This window comes from Nuphar pumila, chromosome 9 (assembly GCF_984573655.1).
Source record: "Nuphar pumila chromosome 9, dmNupPumi1.hap1.1, whole genome shotgun sequence".
NCBI lineage: Eukaryota > Viridiplantae > Streptophyta > Magnoliopsida > Nymphaeales > Nymphaeaceae > Nuphar > Nuphar pumila.
This window is the reverse complement of record NC_143257.1, coordinates 3,608,244-3,632,321: the sequence shown is the minus strand read 5'-3', so window position 1 is coordinate 3,632,321 and position 24,078 is coordinate 3,608,244. Positions and strand designations below refer to the sequence as shown.

The window sequence follows — 24,078 nt, the reverse complement described above, 5'->3', positions numbered from 1 at the left end:
CTAGATGACATCGAGTAGATGCAAGATGAATTTGCAGACGGGAACACTATCAATAATTTTGTACGTACGCAACCACTATCATTTACTATGTCTTCGGTTTGTAAATTTTTGCAACCAAACAATGAGTGATTTTGTCAATTATATTCAAAGCAATGCAACGAGCAATACAGTACGCATCATCACCCCTTATTTCATGGTATGTCTGGTCTGCCATTATTTTATTTGCTTTTATGACTTACTCATTTTTCTTGATGGTTAAACCTTACTATTTCGTGCAACAAATGTACGTCTGGCGAAAGCCATACACCAGTGGATTCACAGATGCACTACCTTGTTGGAACATCGGTGAAGAGTTCGTAGACTTTACGAATTTTGATAAGGTAAGTTAACAAACCTCTTCTTCAAGGTTTAGTCGTTACAACCCCATCAGGATCTGTCTATGGAATTATAAATTATTGTATCGATTCACAGATTTTACTTCCTACGTTGTGGCAAAATCCAGAACATTGGGTCTTATACGAGATGAATTTTGTGGAAAAACAACTATGGTGCTACAACTCATTGGACTGCCACAGTGGTGTAGAACGTGACGCTATGCATTTGGTAAGCTTCTGCCCATAGGTGAAGCGTAGCTATTTGTGGTGGACCAGACTGTACTATATTTTTCATTTATCACAGGCGGGATTCCTGAAGGACTATTTGGGTGTCGACATTGCCGAGTGGATGTTGCTCTGTGCTGATGATGCTCCTGTACAAACTAATGGGTTCGATTGTGGCATATTCATAATGAAGCACATTCAAGCAATATACAAAGGAGAAGAAGCTGTTTTCATCGCTGTATGAACTTTGCATCCGCTGATATTGGGGATTCCTGTTATATATTGGTTTCACATTACATATTTTTGTTGCATGAAGATATATCAGATTTACGCGAGGAAATATGAGGAAATTTGATTGAGTTCAAAAAGAACGGGAGACGAAATATGTAATGTGAAACCTATCGATTGCTCTCTCTGTACAACCTAACGAGCTCCGCCATCACCGTTCTCGCCCAACTACGACTGTGCAGTCGCAACATGGTGAGGAGTGATCGGCGAAGGTGGAGTTGGCTGACGTGGAGTTGTCGGCGGTGCAATCGCGGGAACTTAATTTGGGGTCGTCAGCTGTGGCGAGGGACGCGGTCGCCGCGCCGAGGATGACAATCAGGAGCTCCACTGCGTCCTTTTCCTCTCGCGAGGAGGAGGTTTCAGAGGAGCGGTTCCGTTGACGGGGGTTCATCTTCCGGTAGGCAAATTTTGTAGGACTACAAATATTGTAAACCTGTCTCCATTGAAATATAATTTGAACATTACAACACACTCTTGTAAATTGTTGTACTGCTACATCTACGATAACTAAATAGTATAAAGACATAGTTTTGTGTTGTATGCGCTTAACCAATCCTGGTAATGCTGGTCTTCGGTAATTTAGAATACTGTACAACGAAAGATATTTTGTTGTTGTTCCGAAATCATTGTATAGCTCGCATTCCGTGAACAAAAAGTGCGAAAATGGATTACCGCGATTTCTAGTAACAAAGGCACGTAATATTCGCTCTGAACAAAGTTGCAGTTTTATATAAGACCAAAAAATATTTCTACAATAAAACCCACCTGCTACGTGCTACCGTGATTTGAACTACCAGGTCCCATCACATTTATTAGTTTTGAGAATAGCTCTCTAACATGCCATTGTTCAAATTCATTAATGCGGAGGGTTTTTTATGTGAGATTTGCTCTTTGTTTATTAAAACTGTCATATTAATTTGAAAACTGACGGAGGGTGATAGGACGTTTCATTAATATTTGAATGACACATCGCAGAGGTTAAGGATGTGTTTCATTTTGCTTCGCGAATAAGGAACCGACAAACCGACAATTCCTGCAAAAGCGACTTATTCTTGAATCGAGTGTATAGGCGCTTCGACGTGGTTGTTGTATCCATGTAGACTTTTTTCATATGTATGTAATATCATAATTAAAGTAAATAGTCGTTTGAAATTAAAAAAATTTACAAATTCTTACACAACATTTCATGGTAGTAGTAGTGAAGCTGACGTTAGACCACCATTTCTGAACAGCAAACCCGTCTTATCGCTATGTACTATTTGTAATTATGAAAGCAACATTTTTTGCTCTTGTTCACCGAATTCATCTCGAGTCTCTTCTGCGATTTTCATTCTGTGCGTGTCAGTAATAAGGTGATGTTTACATTTCATAACGATGTTGACTATTATCATTTTGAACATTACAAGGCTTCGTTCATTGCATACATCACTATCTAATTATGTGACTATCAATCATGCGTGTTGGGCACCGCTGGTCGTTGCCTTTTACATCCTTGTGGCAGCTTTGCTAGTTTCGCCTCTGCAATTAGGAAGGACGTCAATATTTGGCAGAGTTCTTTACAGAATCCAGGTATATCAACCTGCAAAAACAAATTGTAATGTGGAACCATTAGACATGCATTTAATGACTAATAACATAGGACAAGAAATGACATACAACGTTGAAACAGGGTTCTGCACCATTGTATATCGCTTCAATGTACTTCATTACAAATACGCCGCAATCAACGCCATTATCTTGTAATGGATCATGGTATGTCGTGAGATAGATCCACTCGCTAACATCGACTCCCAAAATGACTTTGACGAAACTGATCTGAGAATAATGCGACCCAAAGTAAATTCATGACCCCAGTACAGGACACGATACTCATATAGATGGAATCTTACGAGACGAGAAATGTCTAGCCGTAAACCACTGTCAACTTCCAAAGAATTATAACACCAAAGTTGTTTTTCGTGTAAATCCATCACGTATAAGACCCAATGCTTTTCTGATTGACAGAGTGTAGGAATCAATATCTGCAAATGGATTGAAAAAATGTTGTTAGCACTGTCATGCTGTAACCTTGCATTCTAGGTTTGTTTGCTTACCTTTTCACTTGACAAAAGGTCTCTGTAATGATTACCGTTAACCCAATAAGGTAGGTCGTCTTTAAATCCACTGGAGTATGGCAAACGGCGTAAGATCGTCTGCATACCGAAACATTGCTAACAACAAGGTTAACATACGAATCAATCAGACTTAATCAATAACCAAAAGCAACGTAAAATACAACTGATATACCATGAAATACGGGCTGACAATGCTTATAGTCTGGCTTGGTGCGTTGCTTTTAATATAACTGACGAAATCGGATATAGTCTGTTTGAAGCAAATATGGTGTTGTTAACGCACGTACACATGACTTACGTATATAGACAACTCCTACTAGTTTCATACGAACAAAATTACTGATCATGTTGCATTCTGAGAATTCTCTTTGCGCATTCGTTTAATGTCCTCCACGAGTAATTGACTAAGTTTTCGCCCAACTTCGTCGGTGGATGTTCTACTGAAATGAATAAGAACATTGCAATGAACGATATGGAAATTACATTACATAGTACACAACACAAATCGCAAATAACGACTTGAAAGAGACGGATTTTTTTGAAAATGGAGACAATGTGAAGACAATATACGCATGATTCGCCATTGTTGGTCGTGTAGTTGTCTTCGTCTGCCTCACCAACCACAATTTTCTATGTTCGGGGGGGGGGAGTCCAGGTTTATGAAGGAACCGTCGGTTTGATTGTTGTTGGTTCACGAAGTTGAAGATAATCACACCGTCGAGTACTTGTGCGACTATTTATGACCCAAAAGATCTACTGCTCAACCAACATGATCAATGAATAATGTACGACAAATCCAAAATTTATGGCCATCGGTTGGAATTGCGTAATTCGACTACATATTCGCTGCATAGCGAGTTGTGGTTATCGCGGAAAGCGATTTGTGCTGTAATACTCGTCCTTTGTAAACGGTGTTAGTCAACACCAAATTGCAGTGTTAAACGATACTAGTATAAAGCGATAATGAACGTTTGTTGATAAAAACCAGAGGGATCTGAACGATCCCACATTAAGAACTCCAAAGCGATTGTGAGAAATTGTGGAGTACCACTCACACTTGCACTTCCACTGTTAAAGCGAACAAAGCTCACCCTGTAACAGACGAAGATGTTTACTTACCTATTAAGAAATGAAGTGAGGAAGAGAAACGACACATTGATTAGCCTTTTATTTACAACATATGGCTAAAAGTTTTCACAAGATAACAATTGGAGGTGTTGGGAACACAAAAGAATTGTTGCAGAAGAAGTTGAATCGACACCTTTTATTTACAATCATAGCTTTACCAACTAACGTTGGTAAATTGACCGGAATTCCTTCTTTTTTCCATGGTTGATCTTTCTTCGTCCAGGAATGGCGTCGTTGAAATGTAAGGTTCGATTTCTCGCAATCGCTTGGAGATGCGTAAGTAGACTTCATAATCGCTGCATAGCCAGTTGTGGTTATCGCGGGAAAGCGATTGTGCTGTCAGCTGGACAGGAATCTCGTGTGGTGATAGCTTACGTCTTTTCCCATACCGCCCTTTTTCGAAAAAAACCCGCTAATTAAATGATATTATTTTAAATAATTAAAAATTATCGTTTCGTCTACCGCCGTTTATCGAAGACAACCCGCAACTTAAATGATTGGGTTTTAAATAATTAAAAAAACGTCGTTTCGACTTCATATTATAACAATGGTTGAATAAGAGATTGACCCGACCCGAACAAACCCGTTTTCCAGGTATGAATAATCTTTGACGATTACTCAATTGATTATCAAACATGGATACCGCGATATATTCATGCCAAATATCGTAGTCATTGTCGGCTTTTTAACAACGTTCATTGTCGCTTTATACTAGTATCATTTAACACCGCAAATCCTTGTTGACTTACAACGTTTACAAAGGGACAAGTCATTGCCGTTTGCGTTGTTGACCTCATGAATTGAAATCCTCGCAAATGAGCGATTTCTGGCAGACAACAATATCGTACCGATTTTGGCTGGCCGACATCCTATTGCGGGATTGCAATTTACTTACAGTTTACTTATGATCATCAGTAGCGATTTCGTCGCATCAATCTTCTCTGATCGCTATTCACTAATGTCATTTACTATGTCAGAACTCGTTATATTATTGTTCACGGCCTACATCGAGGTAGCACGTAGCGGTGTTAGTCAACACCGAATTGCGGTGTTAAACGATACTAGTATAAAGCGATAATGAACGTTTGTTGATAAAAACCAGAGGGATCTGATTGATCTCACGTTAAGAACTCCAAAGCGATTGTGAGAAATTGTGGAGTACCACTCACACTTGCACTTCCACTGTTAAAGCAAACAAAGCACACCCTGTAACAGACGAAGATGTTTACTTACCTATTAAGAAATGAAGTGAGGAAGAGAAACGACACATTGATTAGACTTTTATTTACAACATATGGCTAAAAGTTTTCACAAGATAACAATTGGAGGTGTTGGGAACACGAAAGAATTGCTGCAGAAGAAGTTGAGTCGACGCCTTTTATTTACAATCATAGCTTTACCAACTAACATTGGTAAATGACCCGATTTCAACATTATTGGATTTGTTATGAGTTTATAGTGATTTTTCATCGACGACTTGCGGTTTGTGCTTGTATTTTTGCTTTAATCGATAAATAGCTATTTGTGGCTTCTCCTAGTTCATGACATAACTTAATGGCGATTTTTTTGTTATTGTCGAATAGCGATATTTGGCACCGCAGCATAATGATTTGGGGGTATTGTTCGACTGTCAATCTAAGCGGGATGCGAAGGGTTGTTCAAGTAAGTTTTTTTGGGGCATTGATCAAGGTTGCGTTTCATTTTATGATCTAAGTAAGATTTCATTTGCATGGTGATAGCTTACTCAGATCATAAAATGAATTGCAACCTTGATCAATGCCTCATAAAAACTTACTTGAACAACCTTTCTCAGCCCGCTTAGATTGACATTCGAACAATACCCACACATCACTATGCTGCGATGACACAGATCGCTATTCAACGATAACCACAAATCGACTTTCAGTAGAAGCCACAAATCGCTATTTATCGATTTAAGCAAAAATACAAGCACAGACCGCAAGTCGACGATGACAAATCACTATAAACTCGTAACAAATCTGACAATGTTGAAATCGGGTCATGCAAAGAGGCATGACAACCAAACTAATAGCCCACACGAGATTCCTGCGTCCCATACCCATTTGTCGAATGCATCAGAGCCTGTCATGATAGAGAAAATATAAGACACTGTATTAAGTTTCACAAGAAATGCATATCTCCTCACCACATTGATTATATACCAATAGACTTGTAAAACTGAAGCGATCCTTGCCGGAAATCTGGTCGGGAGGAATGGAGGTTTCAACGTTTGCTGGTACTTCTGTAGGGTATTGCTGCATGTTGGACATTATACGAGTTAGATATTGACAAGCTTCACGTAATGGAAAGCAATATAATGTCTTACATACCTGTTCATTCGAAGGGCTTTGTTGTTTTTTATTATAGGTTGGTTGTTTCTTAGTCCTTTTCTTGCCAACCAATTCTAGTGGACTTTTTGACCTCCGACGACTGCGATCAGAGGCAGGTTTTCTTTTGATACTCTTCGCTTCATGAATATGTCCATCATAATCAACAACGTTCACTACTGACTTGTTGAAGATAATGTTTACGCTTCGGCGCAACTTCTCGGGAGTGTCAAGCGAAACATGATTTTCACCTACGCTGTTCGATCCCATTATCTTCGGCTGGTATTCATTCGCTGCAACAGACTTAAGGTGAATTGACTCCACGTTTTCAAGTAACTCCATTGCAGCTTTTCTCACATATACATAACATTCTTCACTTCTCGATGCCAAATTAACAACATGCATGAATGACCTACACAGTTGTTGGTAATGAGAGGCTATGTGGCACTTCTGGTCAACACCAGATTTACTCGCATTGTCCATAACGAGCATTTCAATCTTTGCGCGTCTCTTCCATCTTCACATTACGTAAGACTCATGTATTTCTTGTAACTTCTCTTGATTGAGTGCCTTTAATGCATGACATCATAGAATACCTTTGAATTCATACATTTTGCATGAACATTCAACTCTTCTGTTGTCAACATTGTACGTGACATGTGCTTCTTGCCTTTCGTGATGGTTTTCGCCCTGCCATAAAATATGGTATTTGTGCATATTCTTGGTTTGCACGAGTCCTTCTATTTTGCAATTCATGACATGTAACACCTCTTTCTTGATCCATTCAAATACAGTCAGTGTATACAGAGCTGCAGGTCGCATCAATATTTTCATGCCAAGAGTTAGAGATCGTGTATTGAAGCATTTCACGTCTTGTTCAAGCTCACTCTGTCTTAGATCGTTTACAAATAAATCATATTGTTCCATGAAACGAAACATTGTTAAACATGAATACAGGGTCTTCTTCAGCGTGGCATGCATAAATTCAGCTCTTTGTGTGCTTATCATACCTGCACAAAAGTATTGTCTTCCATATGCCAATGCCCACTTCTCTTTTTCTGCATATAAATTTTGTAACCACAGACAGTCAATAAGGTCGTATGTCTTAATCATTTGCTCCCAATCTGACTTAAAGGTGACCTCGTCTACGCTATGAAGTACACACCTTGTAAACTTTTTTGTCAAACCCTGTATTCTGATTAAATATGTGTCCTATGTTTCTTGCTGCATTTTGAAAGATATGCCACAAACATAGGCGATGATGTGCATCTGGCCACACATGAGGCACTGCAGCCGCAATTGCGTGATCACCATCTGTAAGTACAGTTTCAGGATGCTTCCCGTTCATTGCCTGTGTGAATACTCTGAACAACCACTCAAAGCTTTCCTTGGTCTGGTCATACAAAAATGCTTTGCCTAATATACAACTCTGTGCTTGATGGTTCACTCCAAAAAACTGCGCAAATGACCATTGTTCAGTATTAATCTTTACTGTAGTATCAAACACAAGCACATCATTGAAGCATTCATAATCCACTCTTGACTTTGAATCTGCCCAAAACATATTCACAACATATCCATCTTCGTCCACTTGCATTGCACTAAAGAAACCATGTTCATTGCTTGATTTATTCTGTAAATAATGAACCAAAGAACATATTTCTCCGTTCTTCATGTTTTCTGTCCTCTTCCTTCTCAAGTGGTTTCTTAGATCCAAAAGTGTGAATGGCACATTTTTGCGACCACCATCCATGTGGGTAAACAAATTGTATGTCTTTCTTGGTGCAATGCTGGCGCTATCGACTATTTCAGTCATTGCAGCATGCGCTACAGTTACTTTACGATGTGACCTTAGCATAGGAGTCATACATGATGCAGATAACTCATGATTATGATCACTGATTAAAGTACGCATGACAAATTTCCCATTCGAATGTCTTCTCAAAATCATTCTCGCTTGACATCCACATCTTGATTCTGGCATGCTCCTTGTTGGATTTCCCATTGATTTCTTCCAACCTTACTTGGAACAAACATGTCTTTCTAACCACGACACCCTGTGCATTTTTTGACCAGAAAACCTTCTTACACTGAAGCCAACTTTTAAGGCATAATCATTGTAAAATTTATATACAACTTCCTCATTATTAAATTGCATTCCTTCTACAAGAACAAAGTCAAGTGTAATTCCATGTACATTCCCAGTTTCGACGCTTTTATTGTGTGTACTGACATCAAAATCTGCCTCATTATTGACTTGCATTTCTTCTACTGTAACATTCAAGTCAATTGTACTTCCATGTACATTCCCGGTGCCTACACTTTTATTATGTGTACTGTCGTGGTAGTCTACCTCATTATTGAATTGCATTTCTTCTACTGGAACATTCAAGTCAAGAGTGGGTCTAATGATTGCACCCTTCTTTTCATGTGCATCATTAGTGCAGATGTTCAATTTTTCGGTTGTGTCAATAGTATAGATATTCAATTCTCCAGATCTTTCGATTGATTGAGCTATATCATCTTTATTATAACCTGAAGATAAGCTCAACAATGTTTTAAGCAATATATCAATCTGTGTTTGCATCAAAATAGCAAACAAATCGATATTAACTAACAAAAATGTATCTCACAAAAATGGAAGTATGTTACTAAAACAGGGGTTTTTCGATACAATGCATATAATAAGTTAATGTAGGATACCTGATGGGGTAGAGGCCCTTCCTAGCATTTGTAAACCAGCATTCTCGTCAACAGGTCCCAGCATCTTATAAATATCAATAAGTTTCCAACCATCGTAAGAACATAATCTACCTGCAATAACCAAACAATGCCTTAATGGCACATCAGACGACATGCCTTCTTCATCGATAGCATGATGAGATGAAAAGCTACTCACGCTGCCTTAATGGCACTGGTTGGAATGTTTGTGAATCATTGCTTTCTTCCATAATGCCTACAAGCAACGAAAAAGAATAGAAGATAGTGGAATGTTTTGTAAGCAATAAATCAATTGGAGTTAGCAAGCGTATATGTTTACTATGATTTAATCAGGATGCATATAACAACGGATACCGATAAGGTTAAGCAAGTCAAAGCAACGATTAATGAATGACAATATCAAAGCAAGTGCAGTTTGATGTTTACTTATACTGAGCATCGAGTTGTCGCTTACCATGCCAATTGTAATACACATGTCGTACATGTGTGTTGACGATACGCTCTCATTACATCCACTAGGCTCAAAAGCGAGTCCAATCGAAGTCGCTGAAAGAGCAACGACATGCCTGCGAAAATCGCCCCCCCCCTACCCCCCACATGCAAGTAACGATGTGTTTCTGCAAGAACACATTTTCAAAGTCTGTGTACAAATATCTTAGAAATACATATTACATAACATATAATATCTTACAAATCGATATACATATCGATTTGTAAGATATTGAAAATCGATACGGCAGTTCAGCATAATAACTTACAACTCGACAATCAAAACCATACTATCTAAAAGGTCGATAAATATATTGCACAATAAATTACAAATCGATAAGAAAGAAATTGAGCATAATAGCAAACAAATCAATACAATGCATATAACGAGTTAATGTAGGATACCTGATGGGGTAGAGGCCCTTCCTAGCATTTGTAAACAAGCATTCTTGTCAACAGGTCCCAGCGTCTTACAAATATCGATAAGTTTCCAACCATCGTAAGAACATGATCTACCTGCAATAACCAAACAATGCCTTAATGGCACACCAGACGACATGCCTTCTTCATCGATAGCATGATGAGATGAAAAGATACTCACGCTGCCTTAATGGCACTTGTTGGAATGTTTGTGCATCATTGCTTTCTTCCATGATGCCTAACGACAACAAAAATGAAGGGAAGACACAAGAATGTTTTGTAACACAAGGCAGGCACGAGAAGGCGACAATGTGTTGTAAAACAAGATAAAAAACAAGGCGGAAAACTCGACTGGAGACGAAGACAAAGTTTGGGTTGATAATGGGAGCTACTGTTACAGCAGATGGCGCAGGAGTTTAATGAATAGGGAACGTCTCCACTTTAAATAGTTAACATCAAACTTTCTGGATGGAGGACTTTTTTGTCCTTTTCTCGAACGATCGTTTCACAACTTTTGAATGGAGGATATTTTTGGCATTTCATCGAACCGTCATTTCAGGGCAAGAAAAGCAAGTAAGGGTGATTAAGTCTTTGCAACAGCACCAGAGTCCGATGCAAAGGTATGTCAACATACACAGGCATACGAGCCCCATGTGCATGAATATGTGGCACTCATTCGACCACCCGAACACAGACGTGGGATTCAGTGAATCATCAGGGGCGAACATACACCACCCTCTCAGAAGAGGTACCCACAAGACTGAGAGAGAATTTATTGGCGATCCTGGCATGGCTTGACAAAGAGACACCAGAAGAGAAGGGATTACCTGAAAAAATTCTCCCTGAATTTCAGAGAGAGAGAGAGAATGTTTAGGACCTTAGGCGGAAACCAGTGAGAGGATAGGGATAATAAAAGATTTTAGAAGGGTTTTATATTACTATTAGGATAAAGTTTGACGTATAAACCAACCTCAGGAATTAGTGTCTGAATCTTTATTCCAGTCAATTTTTCTTTTTTTATTTTATTTAATTCATTTATTTGCTTTTAATTTTTTATCTGTAAGAATTAAAAAATGGTTATATTTTAATGATTGGAGAAGAATAAACAGAACAGGGTTCACATGGTTTGGTATAGTGTTATAAAAAACGTGTCTCGAGGCCCAAAAGGCATGCTTAGCCCCTGTGCCCTTCAAGCCGCTAGCTCGAGAAGTGAGGCTAAACAACAAAAAAAGAAAAGAAAAAGAACAAGTTAATTTCATATTTTTTAATACTTATTTGAGTTTTTCTATTGCGTGTTGCTTTATAGGATATTATATTTTTTAATTATATAATTATTTTTAGTTATTTAATCAGTTTTTAAGTTACTTTTATATGTTAATCTCATATCTTTTTTAGTATTGATTTGAGATTTTTTATTGGTTGTTCCTTCATCAATAAAACATTTTTTTATTTATTTATATTTTTAGATTTTTTTTTATAATTTTTTTAAGTTTTCAAAACAAAATTTAAAAACTTATGCTTTACGCCTTGCTTCAGCTTCAGTTTTTGGTAAAGCGTCTCACTACACCTCAATGCTTTTCACAATACTGGTTTGGTAGTAGGAAAGCCAAAGGAGCTCATTTGGTTTGTTTCTTGTGAGAGAAATAATGATATGTGACTAAGAACTCGACCTTACCAAGATGCTCATTTTAAATATTAAAATTTTCTATTACAAGAAATGTTTGTAGAGCGGGTAGTTAAGGAAGTTGATTGGTGTCTCGAGGAGGATTCAGAATCTATGTGGAATAAGATAGCAGGTGGCATGAGAAAGGTGGCTAAGGAGGTATTGGGTGAGTCTAAAGGCGGTGCACCGCTAGGTAAGGATACATCGTGGTGGAACAAGGATGTCAAATTAGTTATTAAGGTTAAAAGAGAGTGTTATAGAAATCTAAGTAAAAATCGTGATAATGAGAATTTGGAGAAGTATATGATAGCAAAGAAGGAAGCTAAAAAAGTAGTTCAGAACGCGAGGGATAAGGTATATAAGGAGGTTTATGACAAGTTGGATACCAAAGAGGGTGAGAAAGATATTTATAGGCTTGCAAAAATGAGAGATAGGAAATCGAGGGATCTGGGTATGGTTAGATGTATCAAAGATGAAACGCAAAGGGTTTTAGTCAAAGATGAGGAGATTAAGGAGAGATGAAAAGATTATTTTGATAAGCTATTTAATGAAAGTCATGCTCAGGATCTTGGAGACTTTTCATTTCCTTTTCATGAGATGAATCGTGACTTCATGCGCAAGATTCAAAAGAAAGAAATTGTAGAGGCTTTGAAGAAAATGAAATCAAGAAGGGCAGTTGGCCCAGATGGTATACCTATTGAGGCTTTGAAATGCTTGGGAGTGAAAGGTTTAGAATGGTTGACAAATCTTTTTAACAAGATTTGGCGGACAAATAAGATGTCTAATGAGTGGAGGAAGAGTACTTTGGTGCCTCTATATAAGAATAAGGGTGATATACAAGATTGCACAAACTATCGTGGTATAAAACTCATGAGTCATACTATGAAACTTTGGGAGAGGGTGATTGAGTCTAGGTTGAGGAAGATTGTCATGATATCAGAGAATCAATTTGGTTTTATGCCTGGAAGATCAACTATGGAAGCTATACATCTTCTTAGACAACTTATTAAGAGAAATAGAGAGAGGAACAAAGATTTGCATGTGGTTTTTATTGATTTGAAGAAGGCTTATGATAGAGTACCTAGGGACGTTCTCTGGTGGACAATGATGAAGAAAGGTGTTTCTCTCAAGTACATTAGTATAATTAAAGATATGTATGAAGGAGTAGTAACTAATGTCCACACTTGTGGAGGGGTGACAACCAATTTTCCTATAACGGTTGGGTTACATCAAGGATCTGCTTTAAGCCCTTTTCTATTTGCTATAGTGATGGATGAGCTTACGAGATCAATTCAAGAAAATGTGTCGTGGTGTATGTTGTTTGCTGATGATATTGTTTTGATTGATGAGTCTAGAGTTGGGGTTAATGTTAAGTTAGAATTATAGAGACAGACATTGGAAGCAAGAGGTTTTAAGTTGAGTAAGAGTAAGACAGAATACATGAAATGTCGATTTAGTAAGCAACGAAGTAGTGATGGGAGTGTAGTGAAGTTTGGTGAGCACGAAATACCGGTGGGTGATTCTTTTAAATATTTGGGGATCTATCATTCAAAAGTATGGAGAAATTGATGGAGATGTAAATCATAGGATAAAGGTTGGGTGAATGAAATGGAAGAGTGCAACTGGAGTGTTGTGCGATCGTAGAATGCCATTGCGGTTGAAGGGAAAGTTTTATAGGACGACTATTAGGCCCGCTTTACTATATAGTACGGAATGTTGGGCTGCCAAGAGACATCATATTCAAAAAATGAGTGTAGCTGAGATGCGTATGCTGAGATGGATGTGTGGAAATACAATAAAAGATAAGATTCAGAATGAGGAGATACGTAAGAAGGTAGGCGTTGCACCCATTGAAAATAAGATGAGAGAGAATCGTTTACGGTGGTTCGGACATATTCGACGAAGGCCTAATGATGCTCCAGTTAGAAGGATGAAGAAATGGGAAAATATATTAGTTAAAAGAGGTCAGGGTAGGCTTAGGAAGACATGGATGGAGGTGATAAGAAAGGATATGAATGCTTTGAACCTCACCAAGGATATGGCATTGGATAGAAATGAATGGAGGAGAAGGATTCATGTGGAAGACCCATAATGATTTTCTTTGTTGGTTCATATCGCCGACCCCAATTGTTTTGGGATGAAGGCGTAGTTGTTGTTGTTGTTTGTTGTATTAATTGTGAATGATCATCAAACTCGTTCCTATCAGCATCTTTATATACAAATAATTTTATTTTTATAAAAATACTAATTTCATTATGATTTTTAAATATTATAACATAAAAACTTTTTAGAAAAACTCTTTCAGCCAAAAAAGTCTCCCATTTGGATGGGTCATTTGCATCACTTTTCTTAAATATTTCTCGCTTCCAAACGTGCCCTAAGAATTAGTTTTTTTCTAAGCCCACATCATTTTGGAAGACAAAATCTAGAAGAAAAAGAAAGGAAAGAAAAACATTGTGGTTTTTTATATATCACAATACTTTTTGTGCTTGTTTTTTTTTATGATGATAGTAATGGTGATGGGGTGGAATGAAACAAAAAAAAGTGCTTGCTAAAGAAAAAGAGATAAGTAGGTTTCCCTGAAGTTTTGAAAAAATGGGTGAAATTTATAAAATATCATAATGAAAAATAAAAGTAAATGATCCAATCTTCTCTCAAATTTGAGATGCAAATGGGTCAGATCCAAGATGACGGTTTTGCAATTTTTGGTTGTTCAAAATTAGAGGTATTTGATTCTCATCTGAATATCTATGTATTTTGATATTCCCAGGGAATCGAAACTGCTTGCATTCCTGATTCCCATTGGGACTGTGCTCATGGAGTAAATCCTCTATGTTGATGAGGCCCAATTAACCAATTCCTTTTCCACCGATAATACTATTTATCAAATCGACCAAAAATGTTATGCTTGAATACCGTGAGCATTTTTTTTTTAAGATGAAGTAAAATATATTTTTATTTATGAATACCGTGAGCTAAACCAACTGATCGTGTACCATAGGCTATTATTTTAGTAAAAAATTCTTTTAGGGGCCAACCTTTTATCTTTAATTTCAAATATGAGCCTCACATTTCTGAAATTCTAAATATGGGCTTTTGTTTTCTTGAAAACTGACAAACAAGGACCTATTAAATTACAAGTCAAATTGCAGTAGTGACTTTCATCATTTAGAGTTCAAACTGTTTACTTTTTTAGTGTCAATCGGCTCTTAAATTGTCAGATTATGACACATAGACAGATTTTTTATAAAGCTTCAAAAATTGATGGCCTACAATGAATCAAAATATCTTGCACATGGAGATCCAAGGGCATTTGTACCAAATGGTACCATACCAAATGTTAACCCAGATTCAGGTTCAGATTTGATCCAGGTCCATACCCAAGGGTCCGAGCTAGATGGATAGATTGGCGCTGACCTGGTCCGCTTCAGTCTGCACATTTGGCGTAGACTCAAATTGATTGGGTCCAGACCCAAGGGGTTTGAGCTAGATGGATAGACTGGCACAAACCTGTCCGCTCCAGTCTGCTTAACTGGCATGAGCCTGGATCCAGTGCAGGTTAAAATCTAAATCAATATGGATCTGGTCTGATAGGTTGCGAAAAATGCTTATATTTGAAGATTTATAAATCCATTTGACAAATGTTTTGCAACATTTGAAAAATACTATCCTCATTTACGTTGTCTTTTATGCTTAAAACTAAATTCAAGCATTTGAAAGAACAAAAAATGCCTTCAAAATTGAGCTCTACTTTTCAAAATCCAAAACCATGTTTTGGCTACAACTTTTCACTCTAACATTATATGGAAGTGATTTTTGATTTGTGGGCAAGCTAGAAACCTCTACTTTTGTTGAAAGGGGCTGAGGATATTATTTTATGTATCAAAATATGGTAAAAAAACATATTTCATTTATAATGACCCAAAAACACTAAAAACCTTTGAAAATATTCTGTGAGCTTGGTAATAGTTGAGAGAATAGAAAATTTCTTGGTTTTTCAGATAAATACTTCCTACTATCGGTGAATAACAAAGTATAAGAAGTTCACACCTTGAAACTCGAAGAATATGAATGAACAAATCTTGACTTCTGACAAGTCATCGCATGACTATGTGCCGAGGAGCAACGATCGAAGTTGGTTGAGAAACTCAAAAAAATTTGGATGTCAACAGTGTTACATGAGTTATCAAATTAATGCAGATTGGGTCGGTTGTACTCAGACACGGCAGTCGACTACAGGCTCCTGCATTTATCTTGGTGGAAACTGCATTTCACCGAGTGCGAAGATGCAGCCCATTGTTGCTTGATCGAGTTCTAAAGTTGAATATAAAGAATTGGCCTCTCCACCATAGCTGAAATCACTCAGATCACTCACATTCTTCAAGATCTTGGAGTATACATTGCTAAAGCTCTCACAATTTTCTACAATAATATATCAACATTAATTATATATGACCGTTAATCTCATGTTTCACAATCAATCCAACCATATAGAGATTGATTATCACTTTGTTTGTAGAGAAAGCCGCGACATATTTACTAATTAAATCTCTTACCAAAACTACCTTTCAGCTGCTTAGACCCAAACTTTCGGGTTTTTTTCATTTTATTTTTAAATTCTGACCATATATTGATTTTATAGGAATGGCACATGGGTGGGTTTTTATAAAGTTTGAAAAATCAACGGTCCAAAATCTTTATAAATTTTTCAGGCTCTAAATATCATTTTTTTTCATTAAAAGCACATGATTCAGGTGTGCATTCCTAGTAAATAGACCCTGACCAATTCATTTATGGAGTCACAAAAAAAAACAATGAAAAAGCCAAAAAAAAAACCATTTGGCATGTTTCATTTAGGATGGATATATATATATATATAGTCACTAGAATATGAGAACTAAAAATATGGGCATTTTCAACATTTTTTTTTTTTGCAAATCCAACCTTGTGGATGTGTTTGCATGGTGAATTTGTTAGGAATCAATCATTAGATCGTATACTTCCGACGAAAAAATGTGATTTTGAATGCTTGAATATTTATGAAGATTATGAGTCATTGAGTTTAAAGACTTAAAAATTTTCGTTTATACATCAAAATCTGATGACTCACTAGCAGGTTCTTATAAAACCAAGCATGTAGATAACATCTGTATGGTAAGATTAAAAAAAAAAAAAAGAACAAAAAGTCTATAAAAATAGCTGTTCACACATTAGTTCTCATGTTCTAGTGATTATATATATACATGTATATATAGAGAGAGATGGGGGTGCTGGGAATTCAATCTTTTTCTTGGCTTTGGGTTTATATTTTCTCATGTCATGCGTACTTTGGCCGGTCCATTGGACTGGCTGACGTGCTTTGATAAGAAAAATCCAACCATGAATGTTTTAATTTTAGATGGTTGCATGTGGTAGCCTGAAATTGATGCATAGTCATTACTCCCAGCTGAGCAAGAAGGGAAGCTTGTCAGCTAACTCAAGCATGAGTTGGGCAATCATATTGATGATCAGCATCATACTGGCCCATATATGCACTTTTCTTAGTCTAGATCTCTTTTTTTTTCTAATATATACAGGAGAAACCACCCTCAAGATCAGAGACCTAGCCGTGTGGACTCTATCTGCCGTATTTATGATCACTATCCTGACAGCCTAAAACTTTGTGGGCTTATCTCTAGGCCTCAGGAAGTCGCCACACTTCGGCTTGCGCAAGAGGTAATGCCCATAAAATTTGAACCTAGACTGCCTGCCTAATGGCCTAGGCCCCATATCACTATGCCAAACCTCTTTGGGGGCTGTCCAGATCTCTTGGTGTATATGTGTTTTATAAGCCTATTTTGTCAATGAATTATGGCAATACTTGATCACCCAGAAAGCAACACACATCTTTTTGACGTCCTGCTATGCACACATTTCTTTGAATGGAGTCTTGTATAAAAAATCGCAAAATAATTCAGTGATTTTTACATAAACACAACCTAATAAAAGTCACTAGATAAAAAATGACTTTTCTAGTGTTAAACATAATAGTGCTTTTCCAAAAAACAATTGGTGAATTGTCAAGTGATTTTCACAAAAAAAAAAAGCTTAAATAAAGTGATTATTAAAAAAATGAAAAAATGTTGGTCTCTTCAGCAATTTTTGTAAAGGGCACTGTTAACCAAAAAGACATGAATGCATAGAGGAGACATTACATTTTGGGTGGTCAAGTAGCAACTCGCCCCCATAACTGGATCTGTCTTCTTTGATAGGGCATAAACTGGAGCTTTTAGAGATGCAAATGGTTTGGATTCAGATTGGATGTGACCAAAACCATATTTGACTAATAGGATGTTGGCAAATTGATTTACATTTAGGTTCAGATTTGGATGGTTAAAAGTGTTGAAAAAATTGCATAGTGGGTTAGGCAATTGAGCTTGAATGCACGCTTATACACGTGCTATCTTTTAAACGATAGTTGCCTCACTTAGGATCAAGTTCTTGGTGCAATGGGTACTCGTGCAATTATGCACTTAGAATACAATTGAGCTTTCATATTTTTGCAAATGATCGGACCATGCCCTACACTGGGTTAGACTTTATAGATGTAATTTACAATGTTTGCTTAGTAGGAAATGAGTTTTGAATTGTATGGTTGTTACACAAGCCTGTTTTTTAAGGGCTTCAAAATTAACTGTCCACAATGCACTAAAATTTTAGGACTCAAAAAAATCATATTATTGGATCCAAATAATATGATTCAAGGTTTGATGCTTAACAAACAAACCTTCGTGAAAACATTTATGTGGTTAGATTAAGTTGATAAAGCTTGAACCTATGATTTTCAGCTCAATTGTTCCATATAATTTGGTGTCTCAATAGCACCAAATATTAACCCATTACCAAGGCCTATATGATGCCTATATATGTTCAATCATAGGAGGCACATTATAGAGCTGCTTTCTTCATGAGAAAAAACTGCACAAAAAACATTCTAAATTTTCAAGATGGGGAACATCTTTTAATTCACCATAAGATGCTACAACAGAAAATGAGACAAGGGATTTGGTAGAGGTTTATGAGGTACAAAACGTGCATATTAGGAAGGTGGTCTAGGTTCAAATTCCATGGGCATCCCGAAGTGTGACAACTCTATGACACAAGGGGAAAACTACGGAATTTTATGCTGCTAGGACAGTGACTGCAGCACATCTAGGTATCTGATCCTAGTGGTGGTTTATCTTTGTAAACATAAAAAAAAGGACTATCTTTTCATATTTAAACATATATAAAATGATTTTTTATTGAAATATAAGCAAACATTATTGGAAAATTAACTATTGAAATATTAAAATAATGTCATGTGTTTGGGTCGTGTCATTGTGTGCCGATTTTTGTCCCTCTAAACACAAATGGCAGGTCCATGTGACAGCTTTTGAGTGTGGATCAAATGCTCCTTACCACACAACTAGCATTAGGGCTGGGGAACGAGAGAAGCTGTCATGGCTCAGCTTGTGTTTGGCTTGTAAAGAGTTTGCTGGAACTCGTGAAATAGGCACAGAAAGTCAGACATGAGCAATGAGTGTTTACTTAGGATCAACTTGGCTCATGTAGGCTCATGAACCAGGATTAGATACATTTTTCATATGTTTTATGTCACAGTGCAGATGGTTGAAGTGTTTGGCTTTCAAGCAACAAGTTTAAAGTTCAAATCCTGCTGTTAATAGCTTTGAAATAATGTATTTATTTTGTAAATGAGTCATTTTAAGTTTGTCTCAGTAGGTTTAGAGTTCACTTCTATTAGTTTCAATTTTTTAATATATATATATATATAATGAGCCAGCTCGAGCTCGGCTTATTTAACTTGGGATTGCCATGAGCTTGAACTTGGCTTAGCTTGCGATAGGAATGACTTGAGCTTGAACACCTCCATTCAGCTCATTCGACTCGGTTGATCAGTCTGATCCAAAAATTCTGAAGTTGAGGTTAAAGATTTATAAGCACCACAGGACACTGTTGATTGATCTCTCTGAAGATGAGTGAACCAAGAATCCAAGACTGCTTGTGAGCAGCAAACCATAACTCATAAAACAAGAGTTCCCATCAAAAAGAGATGAGAAGCACAGTAATTCACTATAAACACAATGCAGATTTAATGCTATTCCTTCCCTTACATGGAATTACTTTCCATCCTGCCTTGAAAAAAAGCTAGAGAGGGTATTCTCTATATCTGATAGAGACAGCTGCCATCATCACTCCTGGCCGTTGGATCAAAGTTTGATGCAATTGGGTCAGTGCAACCTTCTGGTACAGGAAGATTTACTTGCTGAGCTGCTTTGCCTGCACCAAACAACAACCATAATGAGCAACTTCTTCCATTGATAAAGACTCCCATCATGGGCTACAAGAAATAGGAGTGCTAACCATAGAAAACTCCTGTATTTATGGCATCTTCATTGGCATCACCAAGAGCTGCTTCACTTAAGTACTTGTCTGCTAACTGCACTCTCTTCACATTCTCCTGCTCCTGCACCAGCATGTTACCATACTCCAGGAGCTTCTCCAATGTCATGGCTGGCTGCTCGAATGTGGGTGGCCCCTCTTTCGAGTTCACGAGCTTCTTCCCAATGTTCTCGACTCCATTGGCTGAGATCCACTTCCTCACTTCATCATCGTATACACGTGCTCTGAGGGCGCCGAAGAAGTCTGCAAGTAGCACAAGAACATGACCACACTGAAGTGGTTCACATAACAATTTAGATATGATACTACTGAAGAATTCTAGTATTGTTGTCAGTATGATTCGATTTCAATAGCTTGTGTGATGCTACATTTATCGCAAAGGCATTGACAGAGAACATGAAAGTTAGTACCAAGTGACTTACCAATAGACTGGCCAGGGAAAGTGTCGACGAGTTTGGTGATGTCCTCCTTGGGAACCTTGTCTGCTCTGAAAATTCCTTGGCAGACACCGACCCGGTCATCTCTGGTTGGTGCCCAGTAGAATTTCTCCATACGACCATCACGGATCAGTGGAGCATACAGAGTTGAGAAGTCGTTTCCTGTGACGATGATCGGAACGCGAGGATTATCTTCCTTGTTGTACATACCGGGAAGCTGAACATTTGTTGGGTTATCCGCAATGTTCATGAGAGTGGCATTAACCATTTGGTTGTTGACTGTGTACTGTGTGGTTCCACCAAGCCTTCCTGCTCCTGCATCAAGATCATTGATGAAGAGGCAGCACATCTTCCCCTTCCTTATGATATCAGCTGCCTCACGGTAACGTTGCCTGATGAGTTTTGCTGGTTCACCAGCATCTCCGCTTTCCAATTCTCCAGCACTCATCATGATGGGGCTGTAATGGATTCAGTTGGCAAGGAATGAGCACCAACTTAAACATAGTGAAACAAGGGATGCATTGAGTTGTTGCAGCACACCAAAAGAAAATCAGAAAGAAAACTGGGAGGAATCTCTTCTATTAAGTCATGTCCTACTTAATACAGATTTATCAAATTTGAAAGTAGATATTTCGTTAGAGGGGACCTAGAGAAACACAGGGAGATCAAGTACAAACCATCAATAGAAAACATTGCAAAAGCAGCATGCCAAGTAGAACAGGTGCCCAACATCAATCAAACTGAAACCAGATTAATATGGATCGACATAAAGGAAACATATGAAGAGTGACTCACTTGATTCCCATTTTGGCAAAGACAAGCTCACACTGGAATGATTTTCCCTGACCCTTGCCTCCCCAAATACCTAGAATGAGAGGGACCTAACATGATCCAAATGAATAAAACCATTAGTCCAGCAATGAATGTCACTTCTTTCAGTACGAAGCTGGAAAAGAATTCCTATAGCAATACCTTGATGCCTGGCAAGGTCATGAAGTTCTTGCTTAAGTGAACAAGAAGCTTGTCCATGAAAGCTGGTGCAATGTAATAGCCATCCATTGTGTTATCAAAGTTGTACCTGAATTATATTCCATGAAATGGATCAAATCAATTCCTTGAAATATTTTCTCAAACATAAACAGCTCATAGGCCTAAGAGGTTGTCAATGATGCTGAATTTGGTTGTAAAACTTGGGACTTCATGAACTTTGCCAATTCTTACTATATCGACCTAACATAGGTAGGTATCTTGAAAAGGTTGGTTTTGATTCTTACTGGCGAAGTCCGGTACTGACGTATTCGTAGGAACTCATGACAGCATGGTGAGTCCCGGTGCCCATTGGTGCCTGGAACAAAGAATTTACCATTCCCTTTCCTCTTGTAATATCTTGTTGGTCATCTGAAATATCAGTTACGAGCCCCTTCCATCTATCCTTCTTGGTCTGTTTGCTTTCATCTGCATCCTTTACTGCTGCTACCACCTTAAAACCAGCAGCCGGTGGACGCACACTGATCAATCCAGAGCTGGCCTTCTTCAAGCTGCTACCCAAGAATGAAGAGCTTGAGACAGATGGTACAGACCCTGAACCAGGCCTGTTCAGCTGCAGCATACAACACTATTTCAGTACCAGAAAACCTCACCCTCCACTAAAACAACAGACTCCATGTATCCTACTTCAAGGAGGCAGAACTTTTATCTGATTAACCTATTATAAGAACTCATAGACTAATTCAAGAAAAATGAGAAATCAGCATATTGTATGGTTTTCAAACCTTTGATTCGCACTTAACCACAAGCAAATAAAAACAATTAAAAACAGCAAACAAAGACTAATTGTTCCTCTGTACTTCCAAACACGAATTCAACACGACAAGCATTTCATGCCTATTAAATTTCTGGATTTTAATATAACCAGTCTAGGATATATCCCTTGCATATGGCATGCGTGTCAAATAGATTATGTATTATTTAGTTACAATTTACATGTGATCTGTCTCATGATTGAACGTTTGAACTAGATTTGAACTTGGTTCATGATAGTTCATTATGATGTCATTTTCGCTCAAATTTGAATGAAGATGAATTGACTACGCTCTGCGCAACCAAGTAATTCACGTATTTATCTATTGGAACTGTCAATCGTGACTGAATTATGACTGCATCAAGTCTTAATGTCCAACAAAACAAGGTTTGTGGCCTAGACAAGAAGTCAATCTGTTTCAAACTTTAGACCCTGATGGCAAATTCTACTAATTCATGACACTTGATGCATCATCTTGGCTCTTAAAGAGTCATGATCTGATAGATAAATTGTCAACAAGCTGACATCCATATCGAGATGTGTGCTTCTTCAGTACATGCAGTTATATATCGAAAATTCACAGCGCATCACGTGCCTAGCGCCATGTATATTTTAGATGTAAGTCTCATGGTTGCGTTAATAAGAGGATGTTGTACACTGATGAAAATCACACTGAGACACATACACACACGCACCCGCACCCGCACCATGATCATATATAAAGCACAAGAGTCCACAACTGATAGCAAAAGTCTTATAAATAAATGGGTTTTGGTTTTTATACATGGAGATACAAAAGATACATTTGAGGATCACCAATCACATGATCATATAAAGCACAAGATCGTATTTCTTTAAGTGAACAACAGTAAACTATCTAGATTAACAACTTCCAAACAAAGCACTCATTCATATATATACATATAAAAAAAACTAGAAGAAAGCAGGCAGTTAAAGAGTGCAGTACCACATTAACAGCGCCAGTGAAGGCGGTAGCCATCTAGATATGCTTAAACCACCACTCAGAAAAGCTCTTTGAGTCCCAACAGTGAGGAAATGCAGCGTAGCAACAGTCTGTGCCCTGCAGGAATGCTTATATTGGGTGCTTAGTGAAGAGTTTGTGCTTACTATTGGTGAGAATCGTGTGGTTGGCTTTTGATTTCCTTGGCATCCACACGATAAAGATTGGTTGTTGACACGTGGCACTCTATGAAGCCAATGGTCTCCTGGAGTATGGGGATAACCTGCAGACAAAAAAGAGACTTCTAGGATGGGCCCTGGAGAAAATAAGAGTGCCCAAGAATACCGAGTAATTGTTGGCCACTTAAATATATGGTAAAAAAAAATAAAGGAAATTTTCTAAAAAGGCACTAAAGTTTGGCCATTAATCAAGAAGGCACTTAACTTTTGAAATTTTTTTAAAAATACCCCTACAAAATATCGTGGTTAATTAAAAAAGGGTCAGGAGTTTACTACCATCAAGTTTGCTGTTAAATGTGATGTAGAAATATCATTTTACCCTCTATTATATTTTAACAAATACACATAAAAGAAAGGGTAGGAGTCTTTGAAGGGTTAACTAGGAAATTAACTCATCTTGGAAGGTTTTATATATATATATATATTCT

The 24,078-nt window shown here is 37.6% G+C and overlaps 1 protein-coding gene across 1 annotated transcript; it reads right to left on the bottom strand.

The window, feature by feature from the left end:
• Positions 1-19,729: 19,729 nt before the first annotated feature.
• Positions 19,730-23,541, bottom strand: LOC149828230 (ribulose bisphosphate carboxylase/oxygenase activase, chloroplastic-like). The gene is made up of 7 exons (XM_090017469.1): positions 23,418-23,541; positions 21,924-22,249; positions 21,622-21,727; positions 21,445-21,530; positions 20,635-21,107; positions 20,174-20,455; positions 19,730-20,089 (listed from the first exon to the last, which is right to left on the bottom strand). Exons 1-7 carry the CDS (start codon positions 23,448-23,450, stop codon positions 19,974-19,976), a joined length of 1,422 nt encoding a protein of 473 aa, XP_089873595.1. The 5' UTR covers positions 23,451-23,541; the 3' UTR covers positions 19,730-19,973.
• Between the last annotated feature and the right edge of the window lie 537 nt (positions 23,542-24,078).